Consider the following 21553-nt stretch of genomic DNA (forward strand, 5'->3'; position numbering starts at 1 on the left):
AATAAATGAGTTTAAGTTGGGTAGTTCTTTTTCTTGTTGTTGTATTTTAATATTTCTTTATATACTTTAGGTAATAGTACTTTATCAAATGTATTTTTTGCAAGTATTTTCAACCAATGTATTATTTGTCCTTTCATTCTCTTGATGGTGTCTTTCCCCATTAGAAGTTTTTAATAAAAAAAAAAAAAGCCTAGTCTATCAGTTTTTTTTTTTTTTGTCTTTTCTTTTTTGGTACTGGGGATCGAACTCAGGACGTTGTAGTCTATCAGTTTTTACTTTCATGAACTATGCCTTTTTTTTTTTTTGTAAGTTGTGGGGCTTGAATTGATCTGGTCACTGTCTCTGAGCACATTTTGCTCAAAGCTAGCTCTCTACCACTTTGAGCCATAGTCTCACTTTTGGTTTTCTGGGTTAATTAAGAGTCTCACAGACTTTCCTGCCCTGGCTAGCTTTGAACCACGATCCTCAGATCTCAGCCTCCTGAGTAGCTAGGATTACAGATGTGAGCCACTAGCTCCCAGCTAGAATGTTACATTTAATGTGTATGTGCAAAGAGAACATGAATGACCGTGGCTTTTGGTTTGCAGAGAGAAGAAACTATTGACTCATCAAACAAGGAAGTTAAAAGTAATGCACCGAAAAGTAATGAAAGCAAGAAATGCATCACAATTTCTGGAATAATAGAGAAGAGAACTTCAAGAACTAGGGATTTGAGCCCAGATCATAAGAGAAGGTAAGTTAAAAATTCTGAACTTGCTGGTTGCTGGTGGCTCAAGCTTGTTGTAATTCTAGCTATTTAGGAGGCTCAGATTAAGGATTATGGTTTGAAGCCAACTGGCAAGGAAGGAAAGTTCTGAAACTCTCATCTCCAATTAACCATCAAAAAGCCAGAAGTGGAGATGTGGCACAAGTGGTAGAGCACTAATTTTGACTTCAGGGAAAGTGCCCAGGCCTTGAATTCAAGCCCCACAACTGGTACAATTATCTTTTTGAACTTACTTTATCAAAGTGTGCTTTTCCATGTATGCCACAAATGCAGTTTATGTATTTTCATGTATAATGTGTATAGGATCACCCATATTGTGGTCATTCTTTCAGGAGTGGAGTTTTAACTCATACACAGACATTCTTATGCTTTGTCTCATTCTGTCACAGCCCTGGAAGTCTGTAAACTATTATAAAATGCTAATTGTAGGAGGGCAACTGTGGAGGGCTATAAGTTTGTCTCAGAGAGAATTTAGTAAGAGAATGGAAGGATTCTTCCATCTGTGCTTGGGTTTATGATTTCCACGAAATTCAGTTATTTTATTCTCATGTCAGGGTTTTTTTTCCCCATGAATTATATGGCCTGATTACCACTTTTTAAGTTTTAGAAGAAATTATAGCATTTCATTAATACCTAGGCTAAATATAAAATATTGATAAAAAAGTTTTTGGAAAGAATTCAGGATTTATCTCATTTTTTTTCCTAAATAAATACCAGTTTCATGGCTTGTTAACTAAGAAGGAGACTGGAATTATTGGAAATTTCTCCTCATCTTTTTTCTTTAGCATTGTTCAAAATAGGTTAGCATCCTGAGAGATGCAAAGGAATGAGATAAAGGAAGTATGTTTTTATTTATTCATGATTTATGTAATAAATAATAAGTTTTGGTATAAAACTACTCCTATCCCATAAAATGTTTGAAGCAGTTTATAATTTAAAAATGTAATTATACTTTAAAACAGATAAAAGATCAAAAGTCAGGTAATACAGTGAAAGTCTTGAATAAGCTTGAGACTCAATGTCTATAGGTATATCTGTGAGTGGGTAAGGGATATAAAATGGTTAACTAACCAGACAACTCTTTAGAATTTTTTTTTTTGTTGGTTGTGGGGCTTGAACTCTGGGCCTGAGCACAGTCCCTCAGCTCTTCAGCTCAAGGCAAATGCTCTACCACTTGAGCCATAGCACCACTTCTGGTTTTCTAGTGGTTTATTGGTTTCATGGACTTTCTTGCCTGGGGTCTTACGGACTTTCTTGCCTGGGCTGGCTTTGAACCATGTTCCTCAGATCTCAGCCCCCTGAGTAGCTAGGATTATAGGCGTGAGCCGCCAGGACTCAGCTAGAATCTTAAAACCACGATGAAATTGTCAACAAAACCCACATTGGAAAAATCTATAGTACAGATAACCTGATAATAAAAATAATAACATAGAAGGAGAAACAATATAGATGAAAAGTGACTTAAAAGACCAACCAGTGAAGTGTGTTATGGAAAAGTTATTGAATCTGGTGCAAAATGTCAAAACATTTTCTGGCATTTGATAGCTGGAAACTTGAACATTGATTAAGTATCTGGTGGTAATTAAAATTCCTATTAATTTATTTAAGTGTCATGAGGTATTTAAGATATTTAAAAAAGCCTTCTAGAGATGTGTATTAAAATCTTTACAGATGAAAAATATGGTTATGAGATTTGCCTCAAAATGATAAAGGACAGGGATAAAGATATAGGTGGAATGAAACTGGTCATTAGTGAAGCTGAGTGATGAGTAAATAAAGATAAAACAATATCGTTCTGTCTGCTTTTATATATATTTGAAAATTTTCATAATTGAGTTGAAAAGAAAAAACAAGGAAAACTCAAGAATTACTCAAATTTTTGTGCCATTTAGGTATGAAACATCAGTATTCCTAAGTAGAGAAGAAAAATCCTCTGATTTTTCAGGAGGGAAAACAGTCAAGAAAAAGAAAATTTTACAAGTACACCTGCATAGTAGAAAATCTGAGGTAAATTAAGATTTAGAAATTTTCCTTTCTCCTTCAAATGTTGTGCTTAGATCTTAAAATATTTGTGTACATTTTTTATTTTTTATTTTTATACTTTTTTAATTGTAAAAATACTGTACAGAGGGGTTACAGTTACATGAGCAAGGTAATGAGTACATTTCCTATCAAGCATTGTTGCCTCCTCCTTTGTTTTTCCCCTACCATCCCTTGCCTCCCACCTCCACAACTACAACTCCCCCACCTAAATTGTAAAGTTCATTTCAACATAGTGTCTTGTACATCTCATTGTTACAATGCGTCAACCTGTATCCTATTTAAGCATTGTGTTTTTTCCCTTCCCCTCCTCAAATTAGAGATGTGTATATACAAGATGCAGGGCACTAACATCAAATACAGTGAAAACAGGGATTATAATTAGTATATGTCTGGGACAAGCAGAAAAGGTGAAAAGCTATGTACATCTGACCACATAAGATGATGTTAAGCGAAATGAACCCCATGTGATTTTTTTGTTTTTGTTTTTGTATGTCCCTCCCCTACGGTATAACACCTATTTTCACTGTATTTGATGATGGTGCCCTGAATCTAGTGTACATTTTTGTTCAAACCTATCTTCCATCCATCCCTCCCTCCCTCCCTCCCTCCCTCCCTCCCTTCCTTCCTTCCTTCCTTCCTTCCTTCCTTCCTTCCTTCCTTTCCTTTCTTCCTCCCTCCCTTCTTCCCTTCTGTATTTCTTCCTTTCACACAATTTTTCTATGTTGCTCAAGGTGCCACCAAACTTCTAGACTCAGATTATCCTCCTCTACTCAGCCTTCCTGAGTGCCTAGGACTATACCATCGCACCTGGCTGGTTTTCCTTTTTCTGTGAAAAGGACGAGGAATTCTTTCTTAGATTTACATTCTTTTCTCTCTTTTCCCACATATATTCTACTGTGCTGTCTGCCAACATTTTTCCTTATTATAAACACATCTGTCCTTGGGTATCTCATCTTGTGATTGTTAACTTGATTGTAATAACAGTTTCCATTTCCTAGTTGTAGGTATTATTGGAGTGGATGCGCTATTCCATCTACTACATTCATTGTGATATAGTGGTATATATTTTGATGTTTGGTATATATTTGTTTTAATTTCTCTTGTATTAATGTTTGTGTGCTTCCTGAATCTGAGAATCAATATCTTTCTTCAACTGTGGAACATTTTGATACATTATTTTTTAGATTATTTCTTCCCCCTCAATCTCTATTGTTCTTTTCTTTTAGATGTGTAGCAGAACTTTCTGTTCTGTATTAGCTTCTGCCATAAAATACCTGGGGCAATTACTTCATAAGGAGGAAAGCTTTATTTTGGCTCATAGTTCTGGAGGTTCCAGTCCAAGATCAATGGCTCCATTTTTTGGCAGGCCATCATAGCAGGAGCACATGGCAGAGCAAACTTCCTCCTGCTTTATGAGCCAAGAAGTATCGAGCATGACAAGAAGATATGAGGGATCTCCTAGTCCTCTTCAAAGTCACTCCCCAGCGTCATAGGGACCTCCCATTTGGTCTCAAAGGTTCCAATGCTTCCCAGTAGTGCTGCCCCGTGAATCAAGCTGTTGGAGAACACTACCCACTGCAACATTGCTTCATCCATTTCTCTCTTTATATTGGTTTTGGTATTTTAAAAAAATTTATGTATGTATGTATGTATGTATGTATGTCAGTTATGGGGCTTGAACTCTGGGCTTGGGAGCTGTCCCTCAGCTCTTCAGCTCAAGGCTAGCACTCTACCACTTGGGCTACAGCACCACTTCTGGTTTTCCGGTGGTTTATTGGAGATAAGAGTCTTAAGGCCTTTCCTGTCCGGGACTGGCTTTGAACCATGATCCTCATATCTCAGCCTCCTGAGTAGCTGGGATTACAGGCATGAACCACTAGTGCCCGGCGGTTTTGGTATTTTTAAACTCATTTTATAGTTTATTTATTCAGCTAAATTTAATCTGCAACTTTAACCTAGCCATTGAGATTTTAATGAATTGAATGGGATTTACATGGGATTTCAGCATTCAGTATTTTCAATGAATCTATAAATATATGTCTGACTTATGTACTATGTTCTTTGCTCATTTTCCATTTCCAGACCAATATCTGATAAACTAATTATATGGAGTCTCTGAGTGGGTCAGGTGGACTAAATCTTACTTGGAGTTTTATATGGTTCTTATCCATGTTAACTTGTATCCCTGAGTGTTTTGTATGTTTTATTCATTCTTTCATATATTGTTGATCTACATTTGTGGGAATCTGGTGTTTTTTTCTTCCGCTAAGAGATTTTTTTTTCAAGAGGAATTTGCATTTGCTTTTGTCATGAACAAATCTGGGACCACTTAAAATGACTTTTTGAGTTATTTTCCTGGACCATGTATTTAGTATATATATATATGAATTCAATATATGCTTATAACTAATCAGGGATAGTAACCCTTTTTCTCTTTTTTATTTTTTAATAGCTCGGAGTTGGGACACAGAGAGAGGTTGCTCTTCGTATTCCTAAATTGGAGGTGAGTTTGTTTAATCTAGCCTATTCTTGCTGAATGCATTGCTTTTTGAAGATTTTGGCTTTACATGAGATTTCAATATCAATTCTTGACATTCTTCAGTTACTTGAAAATTTTCTGTCCACAGTCTGTAGAGTCTATAAAATTCAAGGCTCTAGGTTCCATGTAAAATTAAAGACACATCTAAGTAGAGTCACCATTTTCTAAAGTGGTACTTTTCTCTCTACCTAGCTGTTTGTACATTTTTGAATCATGTTTATATATGCAATGTTAAGTGGATAAATAAAATAAATAAGCAAATAAAACAAATCAAATGAAACAAAATTACCTGCAATCATTTAAATAACTGTGATATTTTGCTACATTATTTTGCATGTGCTGTTAGAACCAATAGCCTAGTCTGGGTGCAGAATCATCTCTTGCTTCTGTAAAATTCATTATTATGAAGGGACATGTTTTTAATTAGATGATACTCAGCTGTCAATTTAAGAAAAACGATGCTGCAAATGAGCATTGTATATAGCTTATTTTAAATTTCAGTGTATAAAAAAGTAGTTTAATTACAAAAAACAGTTTCATCAGATGAATAACTAAGTAAAGACCCAAAGAATGACTACTGTCCAAGGATGGTGGATTCCCACTGTGATCTCAGGCACAAGCATACTTGCATTTTTCTCTAGATTGCCTCTCCTTCTCTGAAGCCATCAAAGGAGATGACCGGGAAAGAAAGTACTTCATGCAAATTGCCAGATCAGCTTGTTGCTCCCAAGCCTTCCTTACCTCCTCGTAAATCTTCCACAAGTACTTGGTATTTAAATCTTTGTATTCTGTTCTTTGAATATTGGGCCCAAAGTTGGGATTTTCTCCAGTGGTATTTATCCCTTTTACTTACAGAATGTCAAATTATTTGTATGAATTAAGAGACTATGTAGATAGAAAGGACTATGTAGAGAGGTAAGAACACTCTACATGGAATTGGCTTCCAATTGATCTCACCTTGTAGTTTGCTCACTTGTAAAGTTTACTTCCTATTTTGGGTCTCATGTTCTACTTCTGTATAACAATTTTGTTCTACATGAATTTTTTAAAAGACATTTCTGGATCTGAACTCAGAGTTTTTACACTTGCTAGGCAGGTGCTCTACTTTTTATTTATTTTTTCTTCGCACTGGTACTGGAGCTTGAATTCATGGCCTAGGTACTATCCCTTAGCCTTTTTGTTCAAAGCTGGTGCTCTACCATTTGAGCCATAGTTCTACTCCACCTCTTCTTAATTAGAGATAAGAATCTCATAGGCTTTCCTGCTTGGGCTGGCTTTGAACCATGATTCTCAGCTCTTAGCCTCCTGAGTAGCTAGGATTACAGATGTGAGCCATAGGCACCTGGCTGGCTCTACATTTTGGAGCATGCCTTTAGCCCTTTTGCCCTGGTTATGTTTGAGACTTTGATTCTCCCTCCTCTACCATGCTGGCTTGGACCACATTCATCCTATTTTATACTTGCTGCTGTAACTGGGATGACTTGCATATGCCACCCCATCAAGTTTTTTTCTTTTGAGAAGGACTTTCACAAACATTTTTTGGGGGTGGGGTTGGGCTGGTCTAGAACCACAATCCTCTTGATCTTAGCTTTCTAAGTAGCTAGGATGATAGGTTCATAGGATTGTATCTAGGTATTGGTTGAGGTGTGGGGTCTTGAGAACTTTTGCCAGAGCTGGCCTCTAACCACAGTCCTTCCTGTCTCCTTCTGAGTGACTAGGAGTACAGGCATGAGCCACTGGCACATGGCTTTTTGTGAATTCTTACATGATTTCAATTGTTTACCTATTATAGCATCAGATGAATCATTTTATTTGAGACTTTTTAGTGAAAGGTGATAGAATCTGGACTTCTTTGGTTGTTTCAAGATCTTTTTATTTAACTTATAGTAACTTTCTTTGAATTGCTGTAGCTTGTATTGAGTAGGGAAATCGGACAACAAGGGGTAAATTGTAGGCACTTGTTTACTCACTAGAATAGATTCTACCCCATACAGATGCATTGTCTAAAAAAATAAAGTAGGAATTCAGGAGTGAAGAATATGGAACTCCTTATCACTTGAAATTTCTTTGGGAGAAGGTTCTTATGAACTTCAGGTTATTGATAGGTTTGTCAATATTTTTCATTAAGATTTAAAATATTTTCTTTGCTGCTTTCTAACATGGCCATTTCTTTGAAAGGAGAAAGGAGTCATTATCTAATCTCTACATGACACTATATGAAGAAGTACCTGAAGTACCTGTCAAAGAAGATTTAAATGGTAATAGGAGGCTCTAGAATCAATCCTTCTCTCCCTCCCCTTTCCTCCCTCTCTCCTTTTCTTCCTTCCTTCTTTTGATAGAATCTCTCAATAGGTAGCCCAGGCTGGCTGAGATTATAGACCTGTGTCTTTACTCCTGGTTTAGAGGTTCTAGAATTCCTGGAATGTTTCTTGATTATGTGATGTTTCAGCAGTCCTCTACTCCCAGTAGTTTACTGGTATCCCAGTAGTTTAATAATATTACATGAATACTATGGAAATATTGTTGGCCATGAGGAAACAAAAGCTGATGTTTCATACATTGCTTCATAGTATTGGTAGGATTGGAAAATACAATATCCTCAGACACACTTGTAGAGCAACATGTTTGCTTATTTTTTTAAAGCTGAGATTGTACATAATGGATAAACTAGTAAGCACTCAAGTCCCTGGTTTCATGGGAACATAGACCTTGGTAGCTTAATATCAGAGCTTATGTCACCTTCTACTCCTTCTTGGCATTGACTTCCCCATAATGTGCTCTTCTACTTTGTATTTTGGAGTGATTTTTCTCTATGGTCTTCATATTAGGTATCTTTAGCATCCAACTGGATGAAGACTTAGAACTCATGGCCATCTGTCTCTGCCACCTTATATGACTATTTATCTTTTCTGAAAATAAAAATGTAATTGTAATTGAACTAAACCAAAATCATTTCACCAAATGTTTTTCAAGAATCTATTCTAAAATAGCTCTGGAAATTAGGGAAATGGAATTTTTTCCTTCTTAGAAGCAGGTGACTGCCAAGAGTTTTGGCTGAGATGCACAATGAGTGTTAAAAGACCACATAGGAAGGGTTTCCTAGTTGTAGGAAAAGTTGTCTTTCCTGTGTGACCCCTGCATGACTTTTCTGACTTTTCTCACTGGCTCCTGACATAAAAAATAAATTATCAGATAGATTTTAAAGTAGACAGTCTAGAAAACAGAAACTTACTCCCCTTTCTTCTTTTAATGATTATTGTTTTATGAGCAGGTGAGGGTAGTAGCAACAGTTATTCCTTTGTATTAACTCAATGTTTTGTGATATGTATACAGCAATTCATAAAGCCTGCAAAATTTTTGGTAAAGTTCGAGGTGGTAAGATTTATGTGAATGATCTGCCAATGGTCCTAAACACTTTAAAGATTTCCATGAATGACTCAGAAATACGACGGGCACTAAAGGCTATTGATATTGATGGTAAGTATTATGTTTTCATTATTGGTTTAAGGGTCTTGAAAACATGAAAATAAGTTATATTTGTGAGATTAATTGAAAATTATATAATCCTATAATTTTAAACAAAGCATCATTTTTGTCCTATGTTTATAAGCACATTGTTTCTGGCAATGATATTAAAAACTGAGCTTTGGGTTATACAATTAGATTGACTACTAGGTTGGGTTGTGATATATTCTCATCATTGACTTGTACAAATCATTGTTTAGTTACATAATGTTATTTAATAATGTGGTAATATCTGACTCAACCACCCAAAAGGAAAAGTAGGACCTTGACAATAATTTTCACCGATATAGAAAGTTCGAGACTTGGATTTTCTTAAAACACACACATTATCTTTTAATGCCATACAAGAATGTTTAGCAAGTATGCAGCTTGTACTTGTTTGGAAAGACCTTATTCATATGACCTGAAAATGTTGATTTACTTTTGTAGCTTGGATAAAAGAAAGGAAATTGAAACTAAATGTCTGTAAAATCCAGAATTCTTGGTATTAAAATGTTTTTTTTTTCTTTTCTGGTACCAGTGGTTGAATTCAAGCATTTATGCTCACCTGGCATGCTTCCTTGCTTGCTTGCATTCTACCAGCCTGACTTCTTTTTTTTTTTCTTTTTTCTCTTTGTCCATTATGGGGCTTGCACTCAGGCCTGGGTGCTGTCCCTGAGTCTCTTTGTGCTCAAGGCTAGCACTCTACCACTTGAGCCACAGTGACACTTCTGATTTTTGAGTGGTTTTTATTGGAGATAAAGAATCTCATGGGATCTTTTCTGCACAGGATGGCTTTGAGTTGCAATCCTTAGGTCTCAGCCTCCTGAGTAGCTAGGGTTATAGGCATGAGCCACTGGTGCCTGACTCAGCATGACTTGCTAGTTATTTTGGATACAGAGTCACATCAATTTTTCTGCCTGGGTTGGCTTTGAATCACAATCCTCTGGATTACCTTCTCCTGAGTAGTTAGAAATACAGGCTTGAGGGGCTGGGAAGGTGCCTCAGTGGTAGAGCACTTGCCTTGCATGCCTGAGGCCCTGAGTTCAATTCCTCAGCACCACATAAGCAAAAAGAAAAAAAAAACAGAAGTGGCGCGTGGCTCAAGTGGTAGAGTGCTAGCCTTGAGCTGAAGAGCTGAGGGACAGCGCCCAGGCCCAGAGTTCAGGCCCCACAACCGGACCCCAAAAAAAAAGAAAGAAAGAAAAAAAGAAAGAAATACAGGCTTGATTCACCAGTGCCTGAATTGAAAAACATTTTAAAGGAGAGAAAAGTTAGTAACTGTATTTCTTTAGGTATTTAAGTAGAGGAACCTCTGGATGCCTATTAGTTCTAGTAGTACTTGTTTTTTGACTATGATGCTGTTAATGATTGTAGTGAGATAGTGATAATTTCTCGTGATAGTTTCTATCTGTAGCATTAAAAAAGGTGCAAAGTTCTTTTTACATAACCCCCAAATCACAAGGAAGTCAGAAAAGAAGTCAAAGAAATTGATTAACATGGAAAATGTTTCAATGTTTTTGATATAAAGGAGAGCCCAATTTCAAGTTGTTATGCTGAAGACCTTTGGAGATGGATAACTTGACAAACTGTCATTTTGTCTTCCGATAGAAGAAGACTGCTGACAGCTGGAAGCATTTACATGTTATATGTCTGTTCAGATAACATTTAATAAAAATGTGGATTTATTTTATTCTTGACATAGATAGTATCAGTGGTGCAAACCCTGTCAAAGTTAGCCTCATTTGCTTAAAATGAAAAATTTCTTAAGAAAACTAAAATCAGGGGCTGGGAAGGTGGTTCAGTGGTAGAGCGCTTGCCTTGCATGCACGAGGCCCTGGGTTCGATTCCTCAGCACCACATAAGCAGAAAGAAAAAAGCCGGAAGTGGCGCTGTGGCTCAAGTGGTAGAGGGCTAGCCTTGAGCTGAAGAGCTGAGGGACAGCGCCCAGGCCCAGAGTTCAGGCCCCACAACTGGACCTCCCCCCCCCAAAAAGAAAACCAAAATCATAACTTGAGGAAAATTGAAAAATTGAGATGTTTATTTATGTTTGTTTAGAAAATGAGATTTGTAAACCCTGATTCTGTGCTTTGGTTGATCTTGTGAGTCAGGATTTTCAGTTCTAGTTATTAAAGATGGTATTTTCATTTATAATTCTAAACACCACTCTGATTTTCAAGTCTTTATTCAAGTCAAACAAAATTTCTGATTAAATCATTATTTGTACAACATAGATTTCTTTAAAAAAATCTTTTACAAAACAGTGGCCATTATTTTTTCTCTGCCATTAAATTTTACATTAAAAATGGGGGGTTTTGGTAAATAATGTTTTAATATAGCACAATATTATGTGTACTTATTTAAGGAGAGATATTATAGTATCAGTGGATTCTATTTACATGCTTAGCTTGCTGTTTTTGACTTACGTTCTTGGTGAGTCCACTGACCTATTTTGCTGATGGACTTTTTTCCCTTCTGTTTCTGAACCATTTTTACAGTTAATGGAATGTTGGAGCTTTCAAATTTCCTGAAAGCTTTGCATAGTGTTTCCAGTATGGTTTCTCAGGATCTAGGTAAGTGATATTCTGGGCTGGAAATGTGTCTCACTGGTACAGTGCCTGCCTAGCAAGCATGAAGCCCTGGGCTCGATTCCTCAGTACCACATAAACAGAGGAAGCCAGAAGTGGTGCTGTGGCTCAATGGTAGAGCACTACTAGCCTTGAGCACAGAGAGGCTTAGGGTCAGGCCCATGCCCTGAGTTCAAGCCCAGGACTAGCAATAAATAAGTAAGTAAGTTAATAAATAAATAATATTCTTCAAAAGTATACACTTGAATGATATTGATAATAGTTAATTTTAGGGTGAGATTGATATATTAGCTTATGTCTTTTCTACTTTATAACTCTATTGTGAAGAATAAATGAGATAGTACAGAGCTTAACTAATGATCAGTATTCAATAAATACCAGTGATGGTTACTATTACTTTAGCAGCAATAAGGCAAGAATTAGAATTTATGTAAGAAATGTGGCCAGAGGGGCTGGGAAATTGGCTCAGTGGTAGAGCACTTGCCTTGCATGCCTGAGGCCCTGGGTTCGATTCCTTAGCACCACATAAGCAAAAAGAAAAAAGCCAGAAGTGGTGCTGTGGCTCAAGTGATAGAGTGCTAGCCTTGAGCTTAAGAGCTGAGGGACAGCGCCCAGGCCCAGAGTTCAGGCTCCACAACCGGACCCTCCCCCCAAAAAAAGAAATGTGGCCAGAATTGTGCAAAAACTTTGTTGTCGTTAGACATTTTGAAAATCCCCATGCCTGTGTAATATTATTTCGTAAGTATTGGTTGACACAAAATCAGGAAAGGTTTTTGATTCTCATGGTATGTATGTTTGTTTGTTTTAGCATTCCAGAATGCCTTGAAGATTTTTTCCAAAATGAAAGGTGGTCGAGTTGCCACTGATGAAGTGGATGCTGTTTTGGATAGTCTGGATATTCATACAAGTCCAGAAACAGTTCATGATGTGTTAAAATATACTTATATAGACCGTGAGTTATTTCAATTTTGAATATAACTTTTTGTGATTCTTCCTTTACTTCAATGTCTTTTCCTCCTTGATTCTTACCTGTTGCCACTGCCATAGCTTATCAGTGTTTTTTGTTGTTGTTGTTGTTTTTGGTAGTGGGGCTTGAACTCTGGGCTTGGGTGCTGTCCCTCAGCTCTTCAGCTCAAGGCAAGTGCTCTACCACTTGAGCCACAGTGCCACTTCCAGTTTTCTGGTGGTTTATTGGAGTTGAGTCTCACTGACTTCCTTGCCCAGACTGGCTTTGAACTGCCATCCTCAGATCTCAGCCTCCTGGGTAGCTAGGATTACAGGTGTGAGCCACTGGGGCCTGGCTTATCAGTGTTTATAGTAAGGAAAATCTAGAAAAACTTAAATGAGAAACTTCTAAAATCATCTTATGTTTGGCAAAAGTCAAAGAGTGCAATAGATTTAAAAGAAAATTCATCCTCATCTCTCCTAATAGTCATTTCTTACCTTTATAGAAGGGCAGTTTCTTATAGTATCAAAAAAAGGGCCTTGGCTTCCCAAGTTAGGATGTTGAAATTTCTTGACTTCTCAGTTTTATTATGTTATTTTGATTTAAAGATGTTGTTCTAGTGTATAGTTACTCTCTGTTCAATATAGACAACTTTAACACATTATAGAAAAAAACATTATAGATACATTTAGCAAATATTTTTCTTATGTGTTTACATTTGACCATGGGATGACCTACTAATAATCACTAATGGATCGATTAGAGGTTGGCCATTCATTCATTTAATGATTCTGATGGTCATTTAATATTTACTATGCCATAATCTATAATAGGGGAAATGAAGATGAAAAAACAGTTCTTGTTTTAGGAGAGCTCCCATCCTTATGTGGAAAGAGTCAATTAAGAAAATTATTTATTTATTTATTTTGGTCATGGGGCTTGAACTCTGGGCTTGGGCCCTGTCCCTGCGCTCTTCAGCTCAAGGCAAGCACTCTACCACTTGAACTACAGCGCCACTTCTGGTTTTCTGGTGGTTTATTGGAGATGAGTCTCATGGAGTTTCCTGCCGGGGCTGGCTTTGAACCGTGATCCTCAGATCTCAGCCTCCTGAGTAGCTAGGATTACAGGCGTGAGCCACCGGCACCCGGCTAAAAATTATTTATTTTTTTAAATTTAATTTTATTGTTAAGGTGATGTTACAGTTACATACATAAGGTAGTGAGTACATTTCTTGTCAAACTTGTTACCATCTCCCTATTTTTCTCCTACTTTCCTCCTCCTTGTTTCCCCCCACCCAGTTGTACAATTAATTTCCAGCATATTGTCTTGTGAATATTACTGTTGCCTTGGTTTGCCCTATGTCCTTTGTCTCACCATTTTGTTGTTCCCCTTCCTTTCCCTAATTCAGATAAATGTGTATATAATACCCAGGGCACCAAAATCAAATATAGTGACAACAGGGGATAAACCATCGGGAAAAAAACACAAAAGAAAAAAGAAATTACATAGTACATTAAAAATAACAACCACCAAGAAAAACCTCTTGTTTTCATGTCTTGGAGTTGATTTCACTTAGCATCATTTTATATAGTCAAATGTCCTAGCTATTGAGCTATTCTGTGCATCTACTAGATTATCCTAGACATAAACTAATTATTACAAATGAGGGAAACCATGGAATCTATGTTTCTTTGGGTTTGGCTTACTTCACTTAATTTGAATTTTCCCAAGTCTTTCCATTTCCTTATGAATGGGGTGATGTCATTCTTTCTGATGGAAGCATAGAATTCCATTGTGTATATATATGCTACATTTTCTTGATCCATTCATCTACTGAGGGGCATATGGGTTGGTTGCATATCTTAGCTATGGTAAATAATACTGCAATAAGCATGGTTGTGCTGGTAACTTTAGTATGGCCTTGTTTGTGGTCATTTGGGTAAATGCCCAGAAGTGGGATTGCTGGGTCATAGGGGAGCTCTATGTTTAGTCTTTGGAGGAACCTCTACACTGCTTTCCAGAAAATTATAATATTCTGTGGCAAGTACTGGAGTGTATGCAGGCTGCTTTTGCATATTGGAAGAAACAGGGAAAGATTATCAGCAAAGGTGCAATCTGAATTAGATCTTGAAGAACTAGCTAGGGGTTAATTGGATGAAGGTGGTGCCAGAGGAAAAGAAAGAAATTTTAGGCTGAGGTAACAGTTTATATAAATATGGCAGAAAAGTAATTGGATATAACATCTGTTCTAGTTGGCTTTAATATTTCTTTTTCTTTTCATTCTTTAGCCATGGCTTTGTAGGGGGCATTGGGCACTAACGTGGTGTGGAGATAGACAAAGTCTGCACAGAATTCTTTTAGGTTGGGCTTTAGTATGGTAGATATGAGTGGAGGGATATACTGGAGTTAAGGCATACAGCAAACAGTCTTGTTGTTACTCATGGGGCTTGAAATCAGGGCCTGGGCACTGTCCCTGAGCCTCTTTGTGCTCAAGGCTAGCACTCTACCATTTGAGCCATAGCACCATTTCCAGTTTTCTAGTGGTTAATTGGAAACGAGTCTTCACAGATTTCCTGCCTGGGGTTGGCTTTGAACCACAATCCTCAGATCTCAGCCTCCCTCCTGAGTAGCTGGGATTACAGGTGTGAACTACAGGTGCCCAGTTCAGTAAACGGTCTCTAAGGCATGCCTTGGCTAGGTTAAGAAGAGAAATTATACGTGAAGCCATTATATAATCTTGCTTTCCGGCTTACTTCTTTGGTGAAGTTGATTGGACAAAGGATACCAACCTCATAGGATGATTTAGGAATTAGACATAAACATCTATCACAGTGATTGTCACTGTGAACAGGCTCAGGAAAGGTGAGGAAAGAAACATCAGAATCATTTCTGACAACTCCATTTCTTTCTTCTCTTCATGTTATCACTAGAAAGTTCTCTTCTTTTAAACTCCTCTTATATCTTTCTGTTTCTATTTTCCCACCTTAGTTCTAGTTAACATAACCTTTCCTTGGAACCATTGCAGTTTAACCGGACAAGTATCTATCCCCTTTAATTGTAAAAAAATGGTGCAAAACATAGATCTAATAATTGTTACTCTCCTTGCATAAAACCAAATAACAATCCTTGTGCCCAAGAACCCATAAGGTGGTATACAAGGTTTTGTATGATCTAGCCTTCCTTCAGATGTTCAGTTTTATTCCAGAGCACATTTCTCCCTTGCTTCCTGTGCCTTTTTACTTTCAACTAGACCTCACTCTGCCCAATAGACATTATATATGTTCTTTTCTATGAACATTCCTCCTAATTAATTCCTATTTATACTTTAGAAATAAGCTCTGTCTATACTTCTAGACATGTTTCCTCTGATCTCTTGGACGAGTTCACATTCTTTTTGTTTTGTTTTGTTTTTTGGTGCCAGTCCTGGGGCTTGAACTCAGGGTCTGGGTGCTGACTGTGAGGTATTTTTGCTCAGGGATAGTACTCTGCTACTTGAGCTACAGCTCCACTTCTGGCTTTTTTTGGTAGTTTATCAGAGATAAGAGTCTCATATGGGCTGGGAAGGTTGCTCAGTGGTAGAGTGCTTGCCTTGCATGCATGAGGCCCTGGGTTCGATTCCTCAGCACCACATAAGCAAAAAGAAAAAAAGCCGGAAGTGGCGCTGTGGCTCAAGTGGTAGAGCGCTAACCTTGAGCTGAAGAGCTGAGGGACAGCGCCCAGGCCCAGAGTTCAGGCCCCATGACCGGACCCCCCCCCCCCCAAAAAAAAAAAAAGAGTCTCATAGATTTTTCTTGCCCTGGCTGGCTTCAAACTGCAATCCTCTGATCTCAGCCTCCTGAATGACTAAGATTACAGGCATAGGCCACCAGTGCCTGACACAAGTTCACATTGTTATGTTATGCACTTTACAATGCTCATCATAGTTACAATTTGTATTTAGATTTTTTTTCTCAGTCATGGGCCTTGAACTCAGGACCTGGGAGCTGTCCTTGAGCTTTTTTTTTTTTTTTTTTTTTTTGGGTCTAGTTGTGGGCCTGAACTCTGGGTCTGGGTGCTGTCCCTTAGCTCTTCAGCTCAAGGCTAGCCTCTACCACTTGAACCACAGCGCCACTTCCATTTTTTTTCTTTTTGCTTATGTGGTGCTGAGGAATCGAACCCAGGGCCTTGTGCATGCAAGGCAAGCGCTCTACCACTGAGCCACCTTCCCAGCCCATGTCCTTGAGTTTTTTTTGCTCAAGGCTAGCACTCTATCACTTTGAACCACAGCAATACTTCCTGTTTTCTGGTGGTTAATAAGAATGTCATCAATTTTCCTGCGTGGGCTGGCTTTGAACAGAGATTCTCAGATCTCAGCTTCCTGAGGAGCTAGGATTACAAGCATGAGTTATCGGCGCATGGCTAGAATTTTAAAATTGGCATCAGTTGCAGAAGAGGGTTTCATTTTGATGTGTACTTTTATGCACACAATATATTTTGTTCAGAATCACTCCTATAACTCTTCCTCCTGTATCCCAAACCAATCATAACCACTTTCATACATGTACATAAAGGATTGAATTGTTTCTTAGTGTTTTTATCATAATTGAGACTAAATACCACATAGGAATATATGAAGTCTACTTTGACTTGATATTGTATGCTTAAAACCTATGACACTTCTTTTTTTTCCTTATGACACTTCTTATCCTACCTAGTAACTACTTAGTAAACATTTGTTGATTAGTAAGTCTAACATCTTACTCCACTTTTTCTTCTTTTTACCACATTAATAACTTGGCTTTAACTTGAGGAAACATTTCTCATAAGAATGTACTTGTCTTTTAACTATGAAAATCATCTAATAGGTATGTTTGACTATGCTCATTAAACCCCATAGGAAAACAAAGAGATTGAACAAAAGGGTAATGAAAAGTAAGCTATAGATGAAAACAATAGGAATTTGGTATATGGTAATCTGCTCAGTAGTGTAGGAAGGAGATTGGTGGAACCTAAGAGAAAGTGATAGGGATCATTGGTTGAGGTAAGCAATAAAATACAGGTAGTACCTGTATAAGGTGATAATATGAGATCAAGAATCCAGGGGAAAGTCAGGTGCCAGTGCCTCATACCTAGCTACTCAGGAAAATGATATTTGAGGATCGTAATTCAGCTTAGGCAGGAAAGTCTGTGAGACTCTTATCTCCAATTAACTACCAGAAAAAACTGGAAGTGGCTTTGAAGTTAACTTTCTTCATTGATTAATATATGATTCAACTAATTATATTTGAGTTATCAAATTTCAGACCTCTGGAGGCTGAAGCCTTCAAGTCTGTGTTCTAGGAATTTGATATGGAATCACTGCAGTAAGAACCAGGAATCCACTTGGGAGATAGGGAGATGAGAGAACCATAATCAACAACAGAATGAGGATAAACTCTAAGGAAATAAGAAACCAGACTGTAGGAAGCAGTTCCTAAGTAGAAGACAATTTGGCATCCATTTGGTCTCACACTTTTCTGATTGGTTCAAGTGTATACTTGCTTTGTAGTAATTTAAAGGTCTGAATTGAGCTATTAATTCACAATTTCAGATATCATTTAAAACTCATAACAGCTGGCCTCTATTCCATACATTTCTGTACTTTTTCATATTAGAACAAGACTGCAGCTATAACTGTTAAAAAGTAAATGCAGTGCTTGAAATTACTCTTTCTATTACAGGCAATCAGATGGTGGATATTGGAGATATTGTGTTTACTTTGGGTGAACTCCAACAACTCTATGAAGATGTTTGTAAGAGAGCTCTTGCTGTGATAGCAAGTTTTGTCTTTAAAAGTCAAATTGTCTTTAAGTCCTAAAACTATAGGTTTTATCTTATAGTATGGGTTGTTATTATTTTATTATTATTTTTTTTTTGGGGGGGTCCGGTCGTGGGGCCTGAACTCTGGGCCTGGGCGCTGTCCCTTAGCTCTTCAGCTCAAGGCTAGTGCTCTACCACTTGAGCCACAGTGCCACTTCCGGCTTTTTTCTTTTTTCTTATGTGGTGCTGAGGAATTGAACCCAGGGCCTTAAGCATGCAAGGCAAGCGTTCTACCACTGAGCCACCTTCCCAGCCCCTGTTATTATTATTTTGTGTGCCACTATTGGGGCATAAACTCAGAGCCTGGGCTCTGTCCCTGAGCTTTTTTGTTCAAGACTAGTGGAGCTCTTGAGCTCTACTTAAACTACTCCTGGCTCTTTGCCAATTGATTGGAGATAAGATTCTCACAGGCTTTCCTGCATCAGAGGGCTGTAAACTGTGAACCTCAGTGATTACAGATTACAGTAGGCCACCAGTATCTGGCTTTATAATATATTTTGAAATCTGTTTTGAATCCTTTTTTTCTAACTTATAAATCATGGAGATAAAAATTTAATGTAACACTTTTTTAAAAAGTTGATTTATAAGCCGGGCACGGGTGGCTCACGCTTGTAATCCTAGCTACTCAGGAGGCTGAGATCTGGGGATTGCGGTTCAAAGCCAGTCCAGGCAGGAAAGTCCATGAAACTCTTATCTCCAATAAACACTCAGAAAACCGGAAGTGGTGCTGTAGCTCAAGTGGTAGAGCACTCACCTTGAGCTGAAGAGCTGAGGGATAGCTCTCTGGCCCAGAGTTCAAGCCCCATGACTAACAAAAAAGTTGATTTATAATATGACTTTCATCCTTTTTCTTTTATTTTGTTCTTAACACATCAAGAGATAATTCAACTTTAAAACAAGATAGTAAACTAAGGAGATAATAGTATTTCACTTATAATCTGTAAGATATTCTGATATCCTTATATTAATCTTTTAATAAAATTTCAGTTATTTTTATTCATCATTTAGTTTTTCTTCACTAATAGATACATTAAAAAAATCTCTTCTTATTGCTCTGCATACCATTCTTAACACCTCCTCGTATCATTCAGTCAATTACCTATGCCTATAATTTTAAGAATTATCATTTTATTAACCTTATTAAAAATATCCTTCTCCTTGATCCCCCTTTTAGTGGCTAAATTAGAAAGATAAAAATTTAATATAACAATATACTGCAACCATTGTAGATTCACTATAACTTTAAATAGCTTTGGATGAAAGCATTGAAATATAAGGAACTATCAGACTGTTTATCCCAGTCAGTAGTTAATTGATGAAAAATTTCAACTTTTTAAATTTTATTTTACATATTTAAGCAACTTCTATTTCTTGAATGGCTTTTATGAAGATTTAGTTATTTTTTTGAAATAGAGTACAAATTGTACAAGTAAATGAAATAATTGAATATGTTTCTTTTCCTTAGCACCTGTGGAAGATTCAGGCTTGAAAGAAACTGGTACAAACAAAAGGTTATCATATATAGCTCCATATAAGAAGAAATCAAGTTCATCAAGACCATCTGAATCTTCATTATTAAAAAAGTTGGAGAAAAGCTTCCAATCTTTTACTAATGTTTTGGAGAAAGATGACTCTGAATATAAAGAACCAAAAGTTTCTTTGCAGCCAAGGAAGTTTTCAGATGTGGTTGACAGCAGTCATGTAGAAGTCCAGGAACCATATTCAAAACATGAAACAGACTTAAGAAAACATTCAGAGAATGAAGAAACTTCTGACTCAAAATCTAAATCACAAAGCTTGAGGAGTAATACAAGCCTCAATAAGTTTCTGGAAAAAAGTGATATTACTAACATCTCCAAACCTCAGAAACCAGCTAGGATAAGGCATTCTACCCTTCTAAAACAGATTTCATTTAAGGAAAAACCTGCAGTTAATACTCTGGGTCAGTACTATGCATGTAAATCAGAATTTAGGTCCTTGAGTTCGTTAGTCATCATAGAAATGAGTAGTCATTTGATAGTTGTAAGCATCTCTACTGTTAATTCTCTGACTAACCACCACTTTTGATGCAGTAGACCAATAAATATTATCTTGTGGTTTTGATGTTAGTTCCTTGCCAGATGCCCCATTTTTTTTAGGGGGTGGTGGGTAGAGAAGAATTTAACTTTGAGAAGCTTATTCGAGTTTCCTAGAAAGTAGAGGGCTTGTTTTCATTTATGAATATTTATAATTCATTTTAAAAAGTGTGGAAGAAGTTCATGAAATATTTCTTTATAGTTTCATGTTTTAAATGATATTCATAGTACTTTAGATATTGTCCCCTATGGGTGGAAAATATTATGAGAAAACAATACTATATATTTAAGGTCTGTAAGCATTTATAGTCTTACTCAAAGATGAGTAATGATTTTTTCATATAAATGAATGTACTCCCCTTCTACGCTACTCCTAACACAAAAGTACTGCATATGGGAACTAGTTAAACACTTGCTAGAGTCTCTTGATGAAATTACCTAAGTAACTTACTATTAATGGAAAGAGTACTAGTCTTGTTAAAGAAATTTCATAACATTTAAAATTTTCATTTAGTACTTAATGTAAGAGTTAAAAATGAGTGTTTAGTGAAAAAGTAGTCATTAGTACCACTGATACATAGTCCAAATAACATAGTTGAATAAAGAAGGTAGGGAAGGTTAGGGCTATTCATTCTTATTTTTTTATTGAGTTGGTGTTATTACTCTAAGTCTCCTATTTCTCAGGGATCTTTGTGTTTCAATAAGAAACAGTAAGCCCTGGATGGACAGAAAACCATAGATTAGTGGACATTTAGCCAGTAGGTAGAAGTGGCCTTCAGAAGAAAGTGATAGCTACCCGGTTTTGCTAAAACCAAATGATGTCAGCTACTACTACCATACTTACATTCTTTTTTTTTTTTTGTCAGTCATGGGGCCTGAACTCTGGTCCTGGGCACTGTCCCTCATCTCTTCAGCTCAGGGCTAGCACCCTACCACTTGAGCCACAGTGCCACGTCCAGCTTTTTCTGCTTATGTGGTACTGAGGAATCGAACCCAGGGCTTCATGCATGCAAGGCAAGCATTCTACCACTGAGCCACCTTCTTTATACAGAGAAGTATAAAATAAGTTATTTGATATCAGTTCTCCAAACCAATTGATGATAATTGGGCATTTATAAAATATGACCATGTCAATGATTTATATTGAAAAACACTAGCCTTTCATCTTAATAAATTACTTTGCACTCATAACATTTGATAATATAGTTAAACATATTGCCACATGCTCCTTATTTTCCTCATGTTAATATCTTT

General features: G+C 37.0%; 1 protein-coding gene across 1 annotated transcript in view; it reads left to right on the forward strand.

The window, feature by feature from the left end:
• The window catches only part of Efcab13 (EF-hand calcium binding domain 13), a 90994-nt gene that overhangs the window by 2549 nt on the left and 66892 nt on the right, over nt 1-21553 (forward strand). Inside the window, exons 3-12 of the mRNA XM_070026907.1 lie at nt 588-733; nt 2659-2773; nt 5262-5312; nt 5990-6117; nt 7527-7606; nt 8682-8825; nt 11351-11425; nt 12249-12392; nt 18086-18157; nt 19690-20166. Coding sequence (XP_069883008.1) covers nt 588-733; nt 2659-2773; nt 5262-5312; nt 5990-6117; nt 7527-7606; nt 8682-8825; nt 11351-11425; nt 12249-12392; nt 18086-18157; nt 19690-20166 — 1432 coding nt within the window. The remainder of the gene's footprint in view (nt 1-587; nt 734-2658; nt 2774-5261; nt 5313-5989; nt 6118-7526; nt 7607-8681; nt 8826-11350; nt 11426-12248; nt 12393-18085; nt 18158-19689; nt 20167-21553) is intronic.

The sequence above is a fragment of the Dipodomys merriami genome, unplaced genomic scaffold, assembly GCF_024711535.1.
Source record: "Dipodomys merriami isolate MVZ:Mamm:240054 unplaced genomic scaffold, mDipMer1.0.p SCAF_19, whole genome shotgun sequence".
Lineage (NCBI taxonomy): Eukaryota > Metazoa > Chordata > Mammalia > Rodentia > Heteromyidae > Dipodomys > Dipodomys merriami.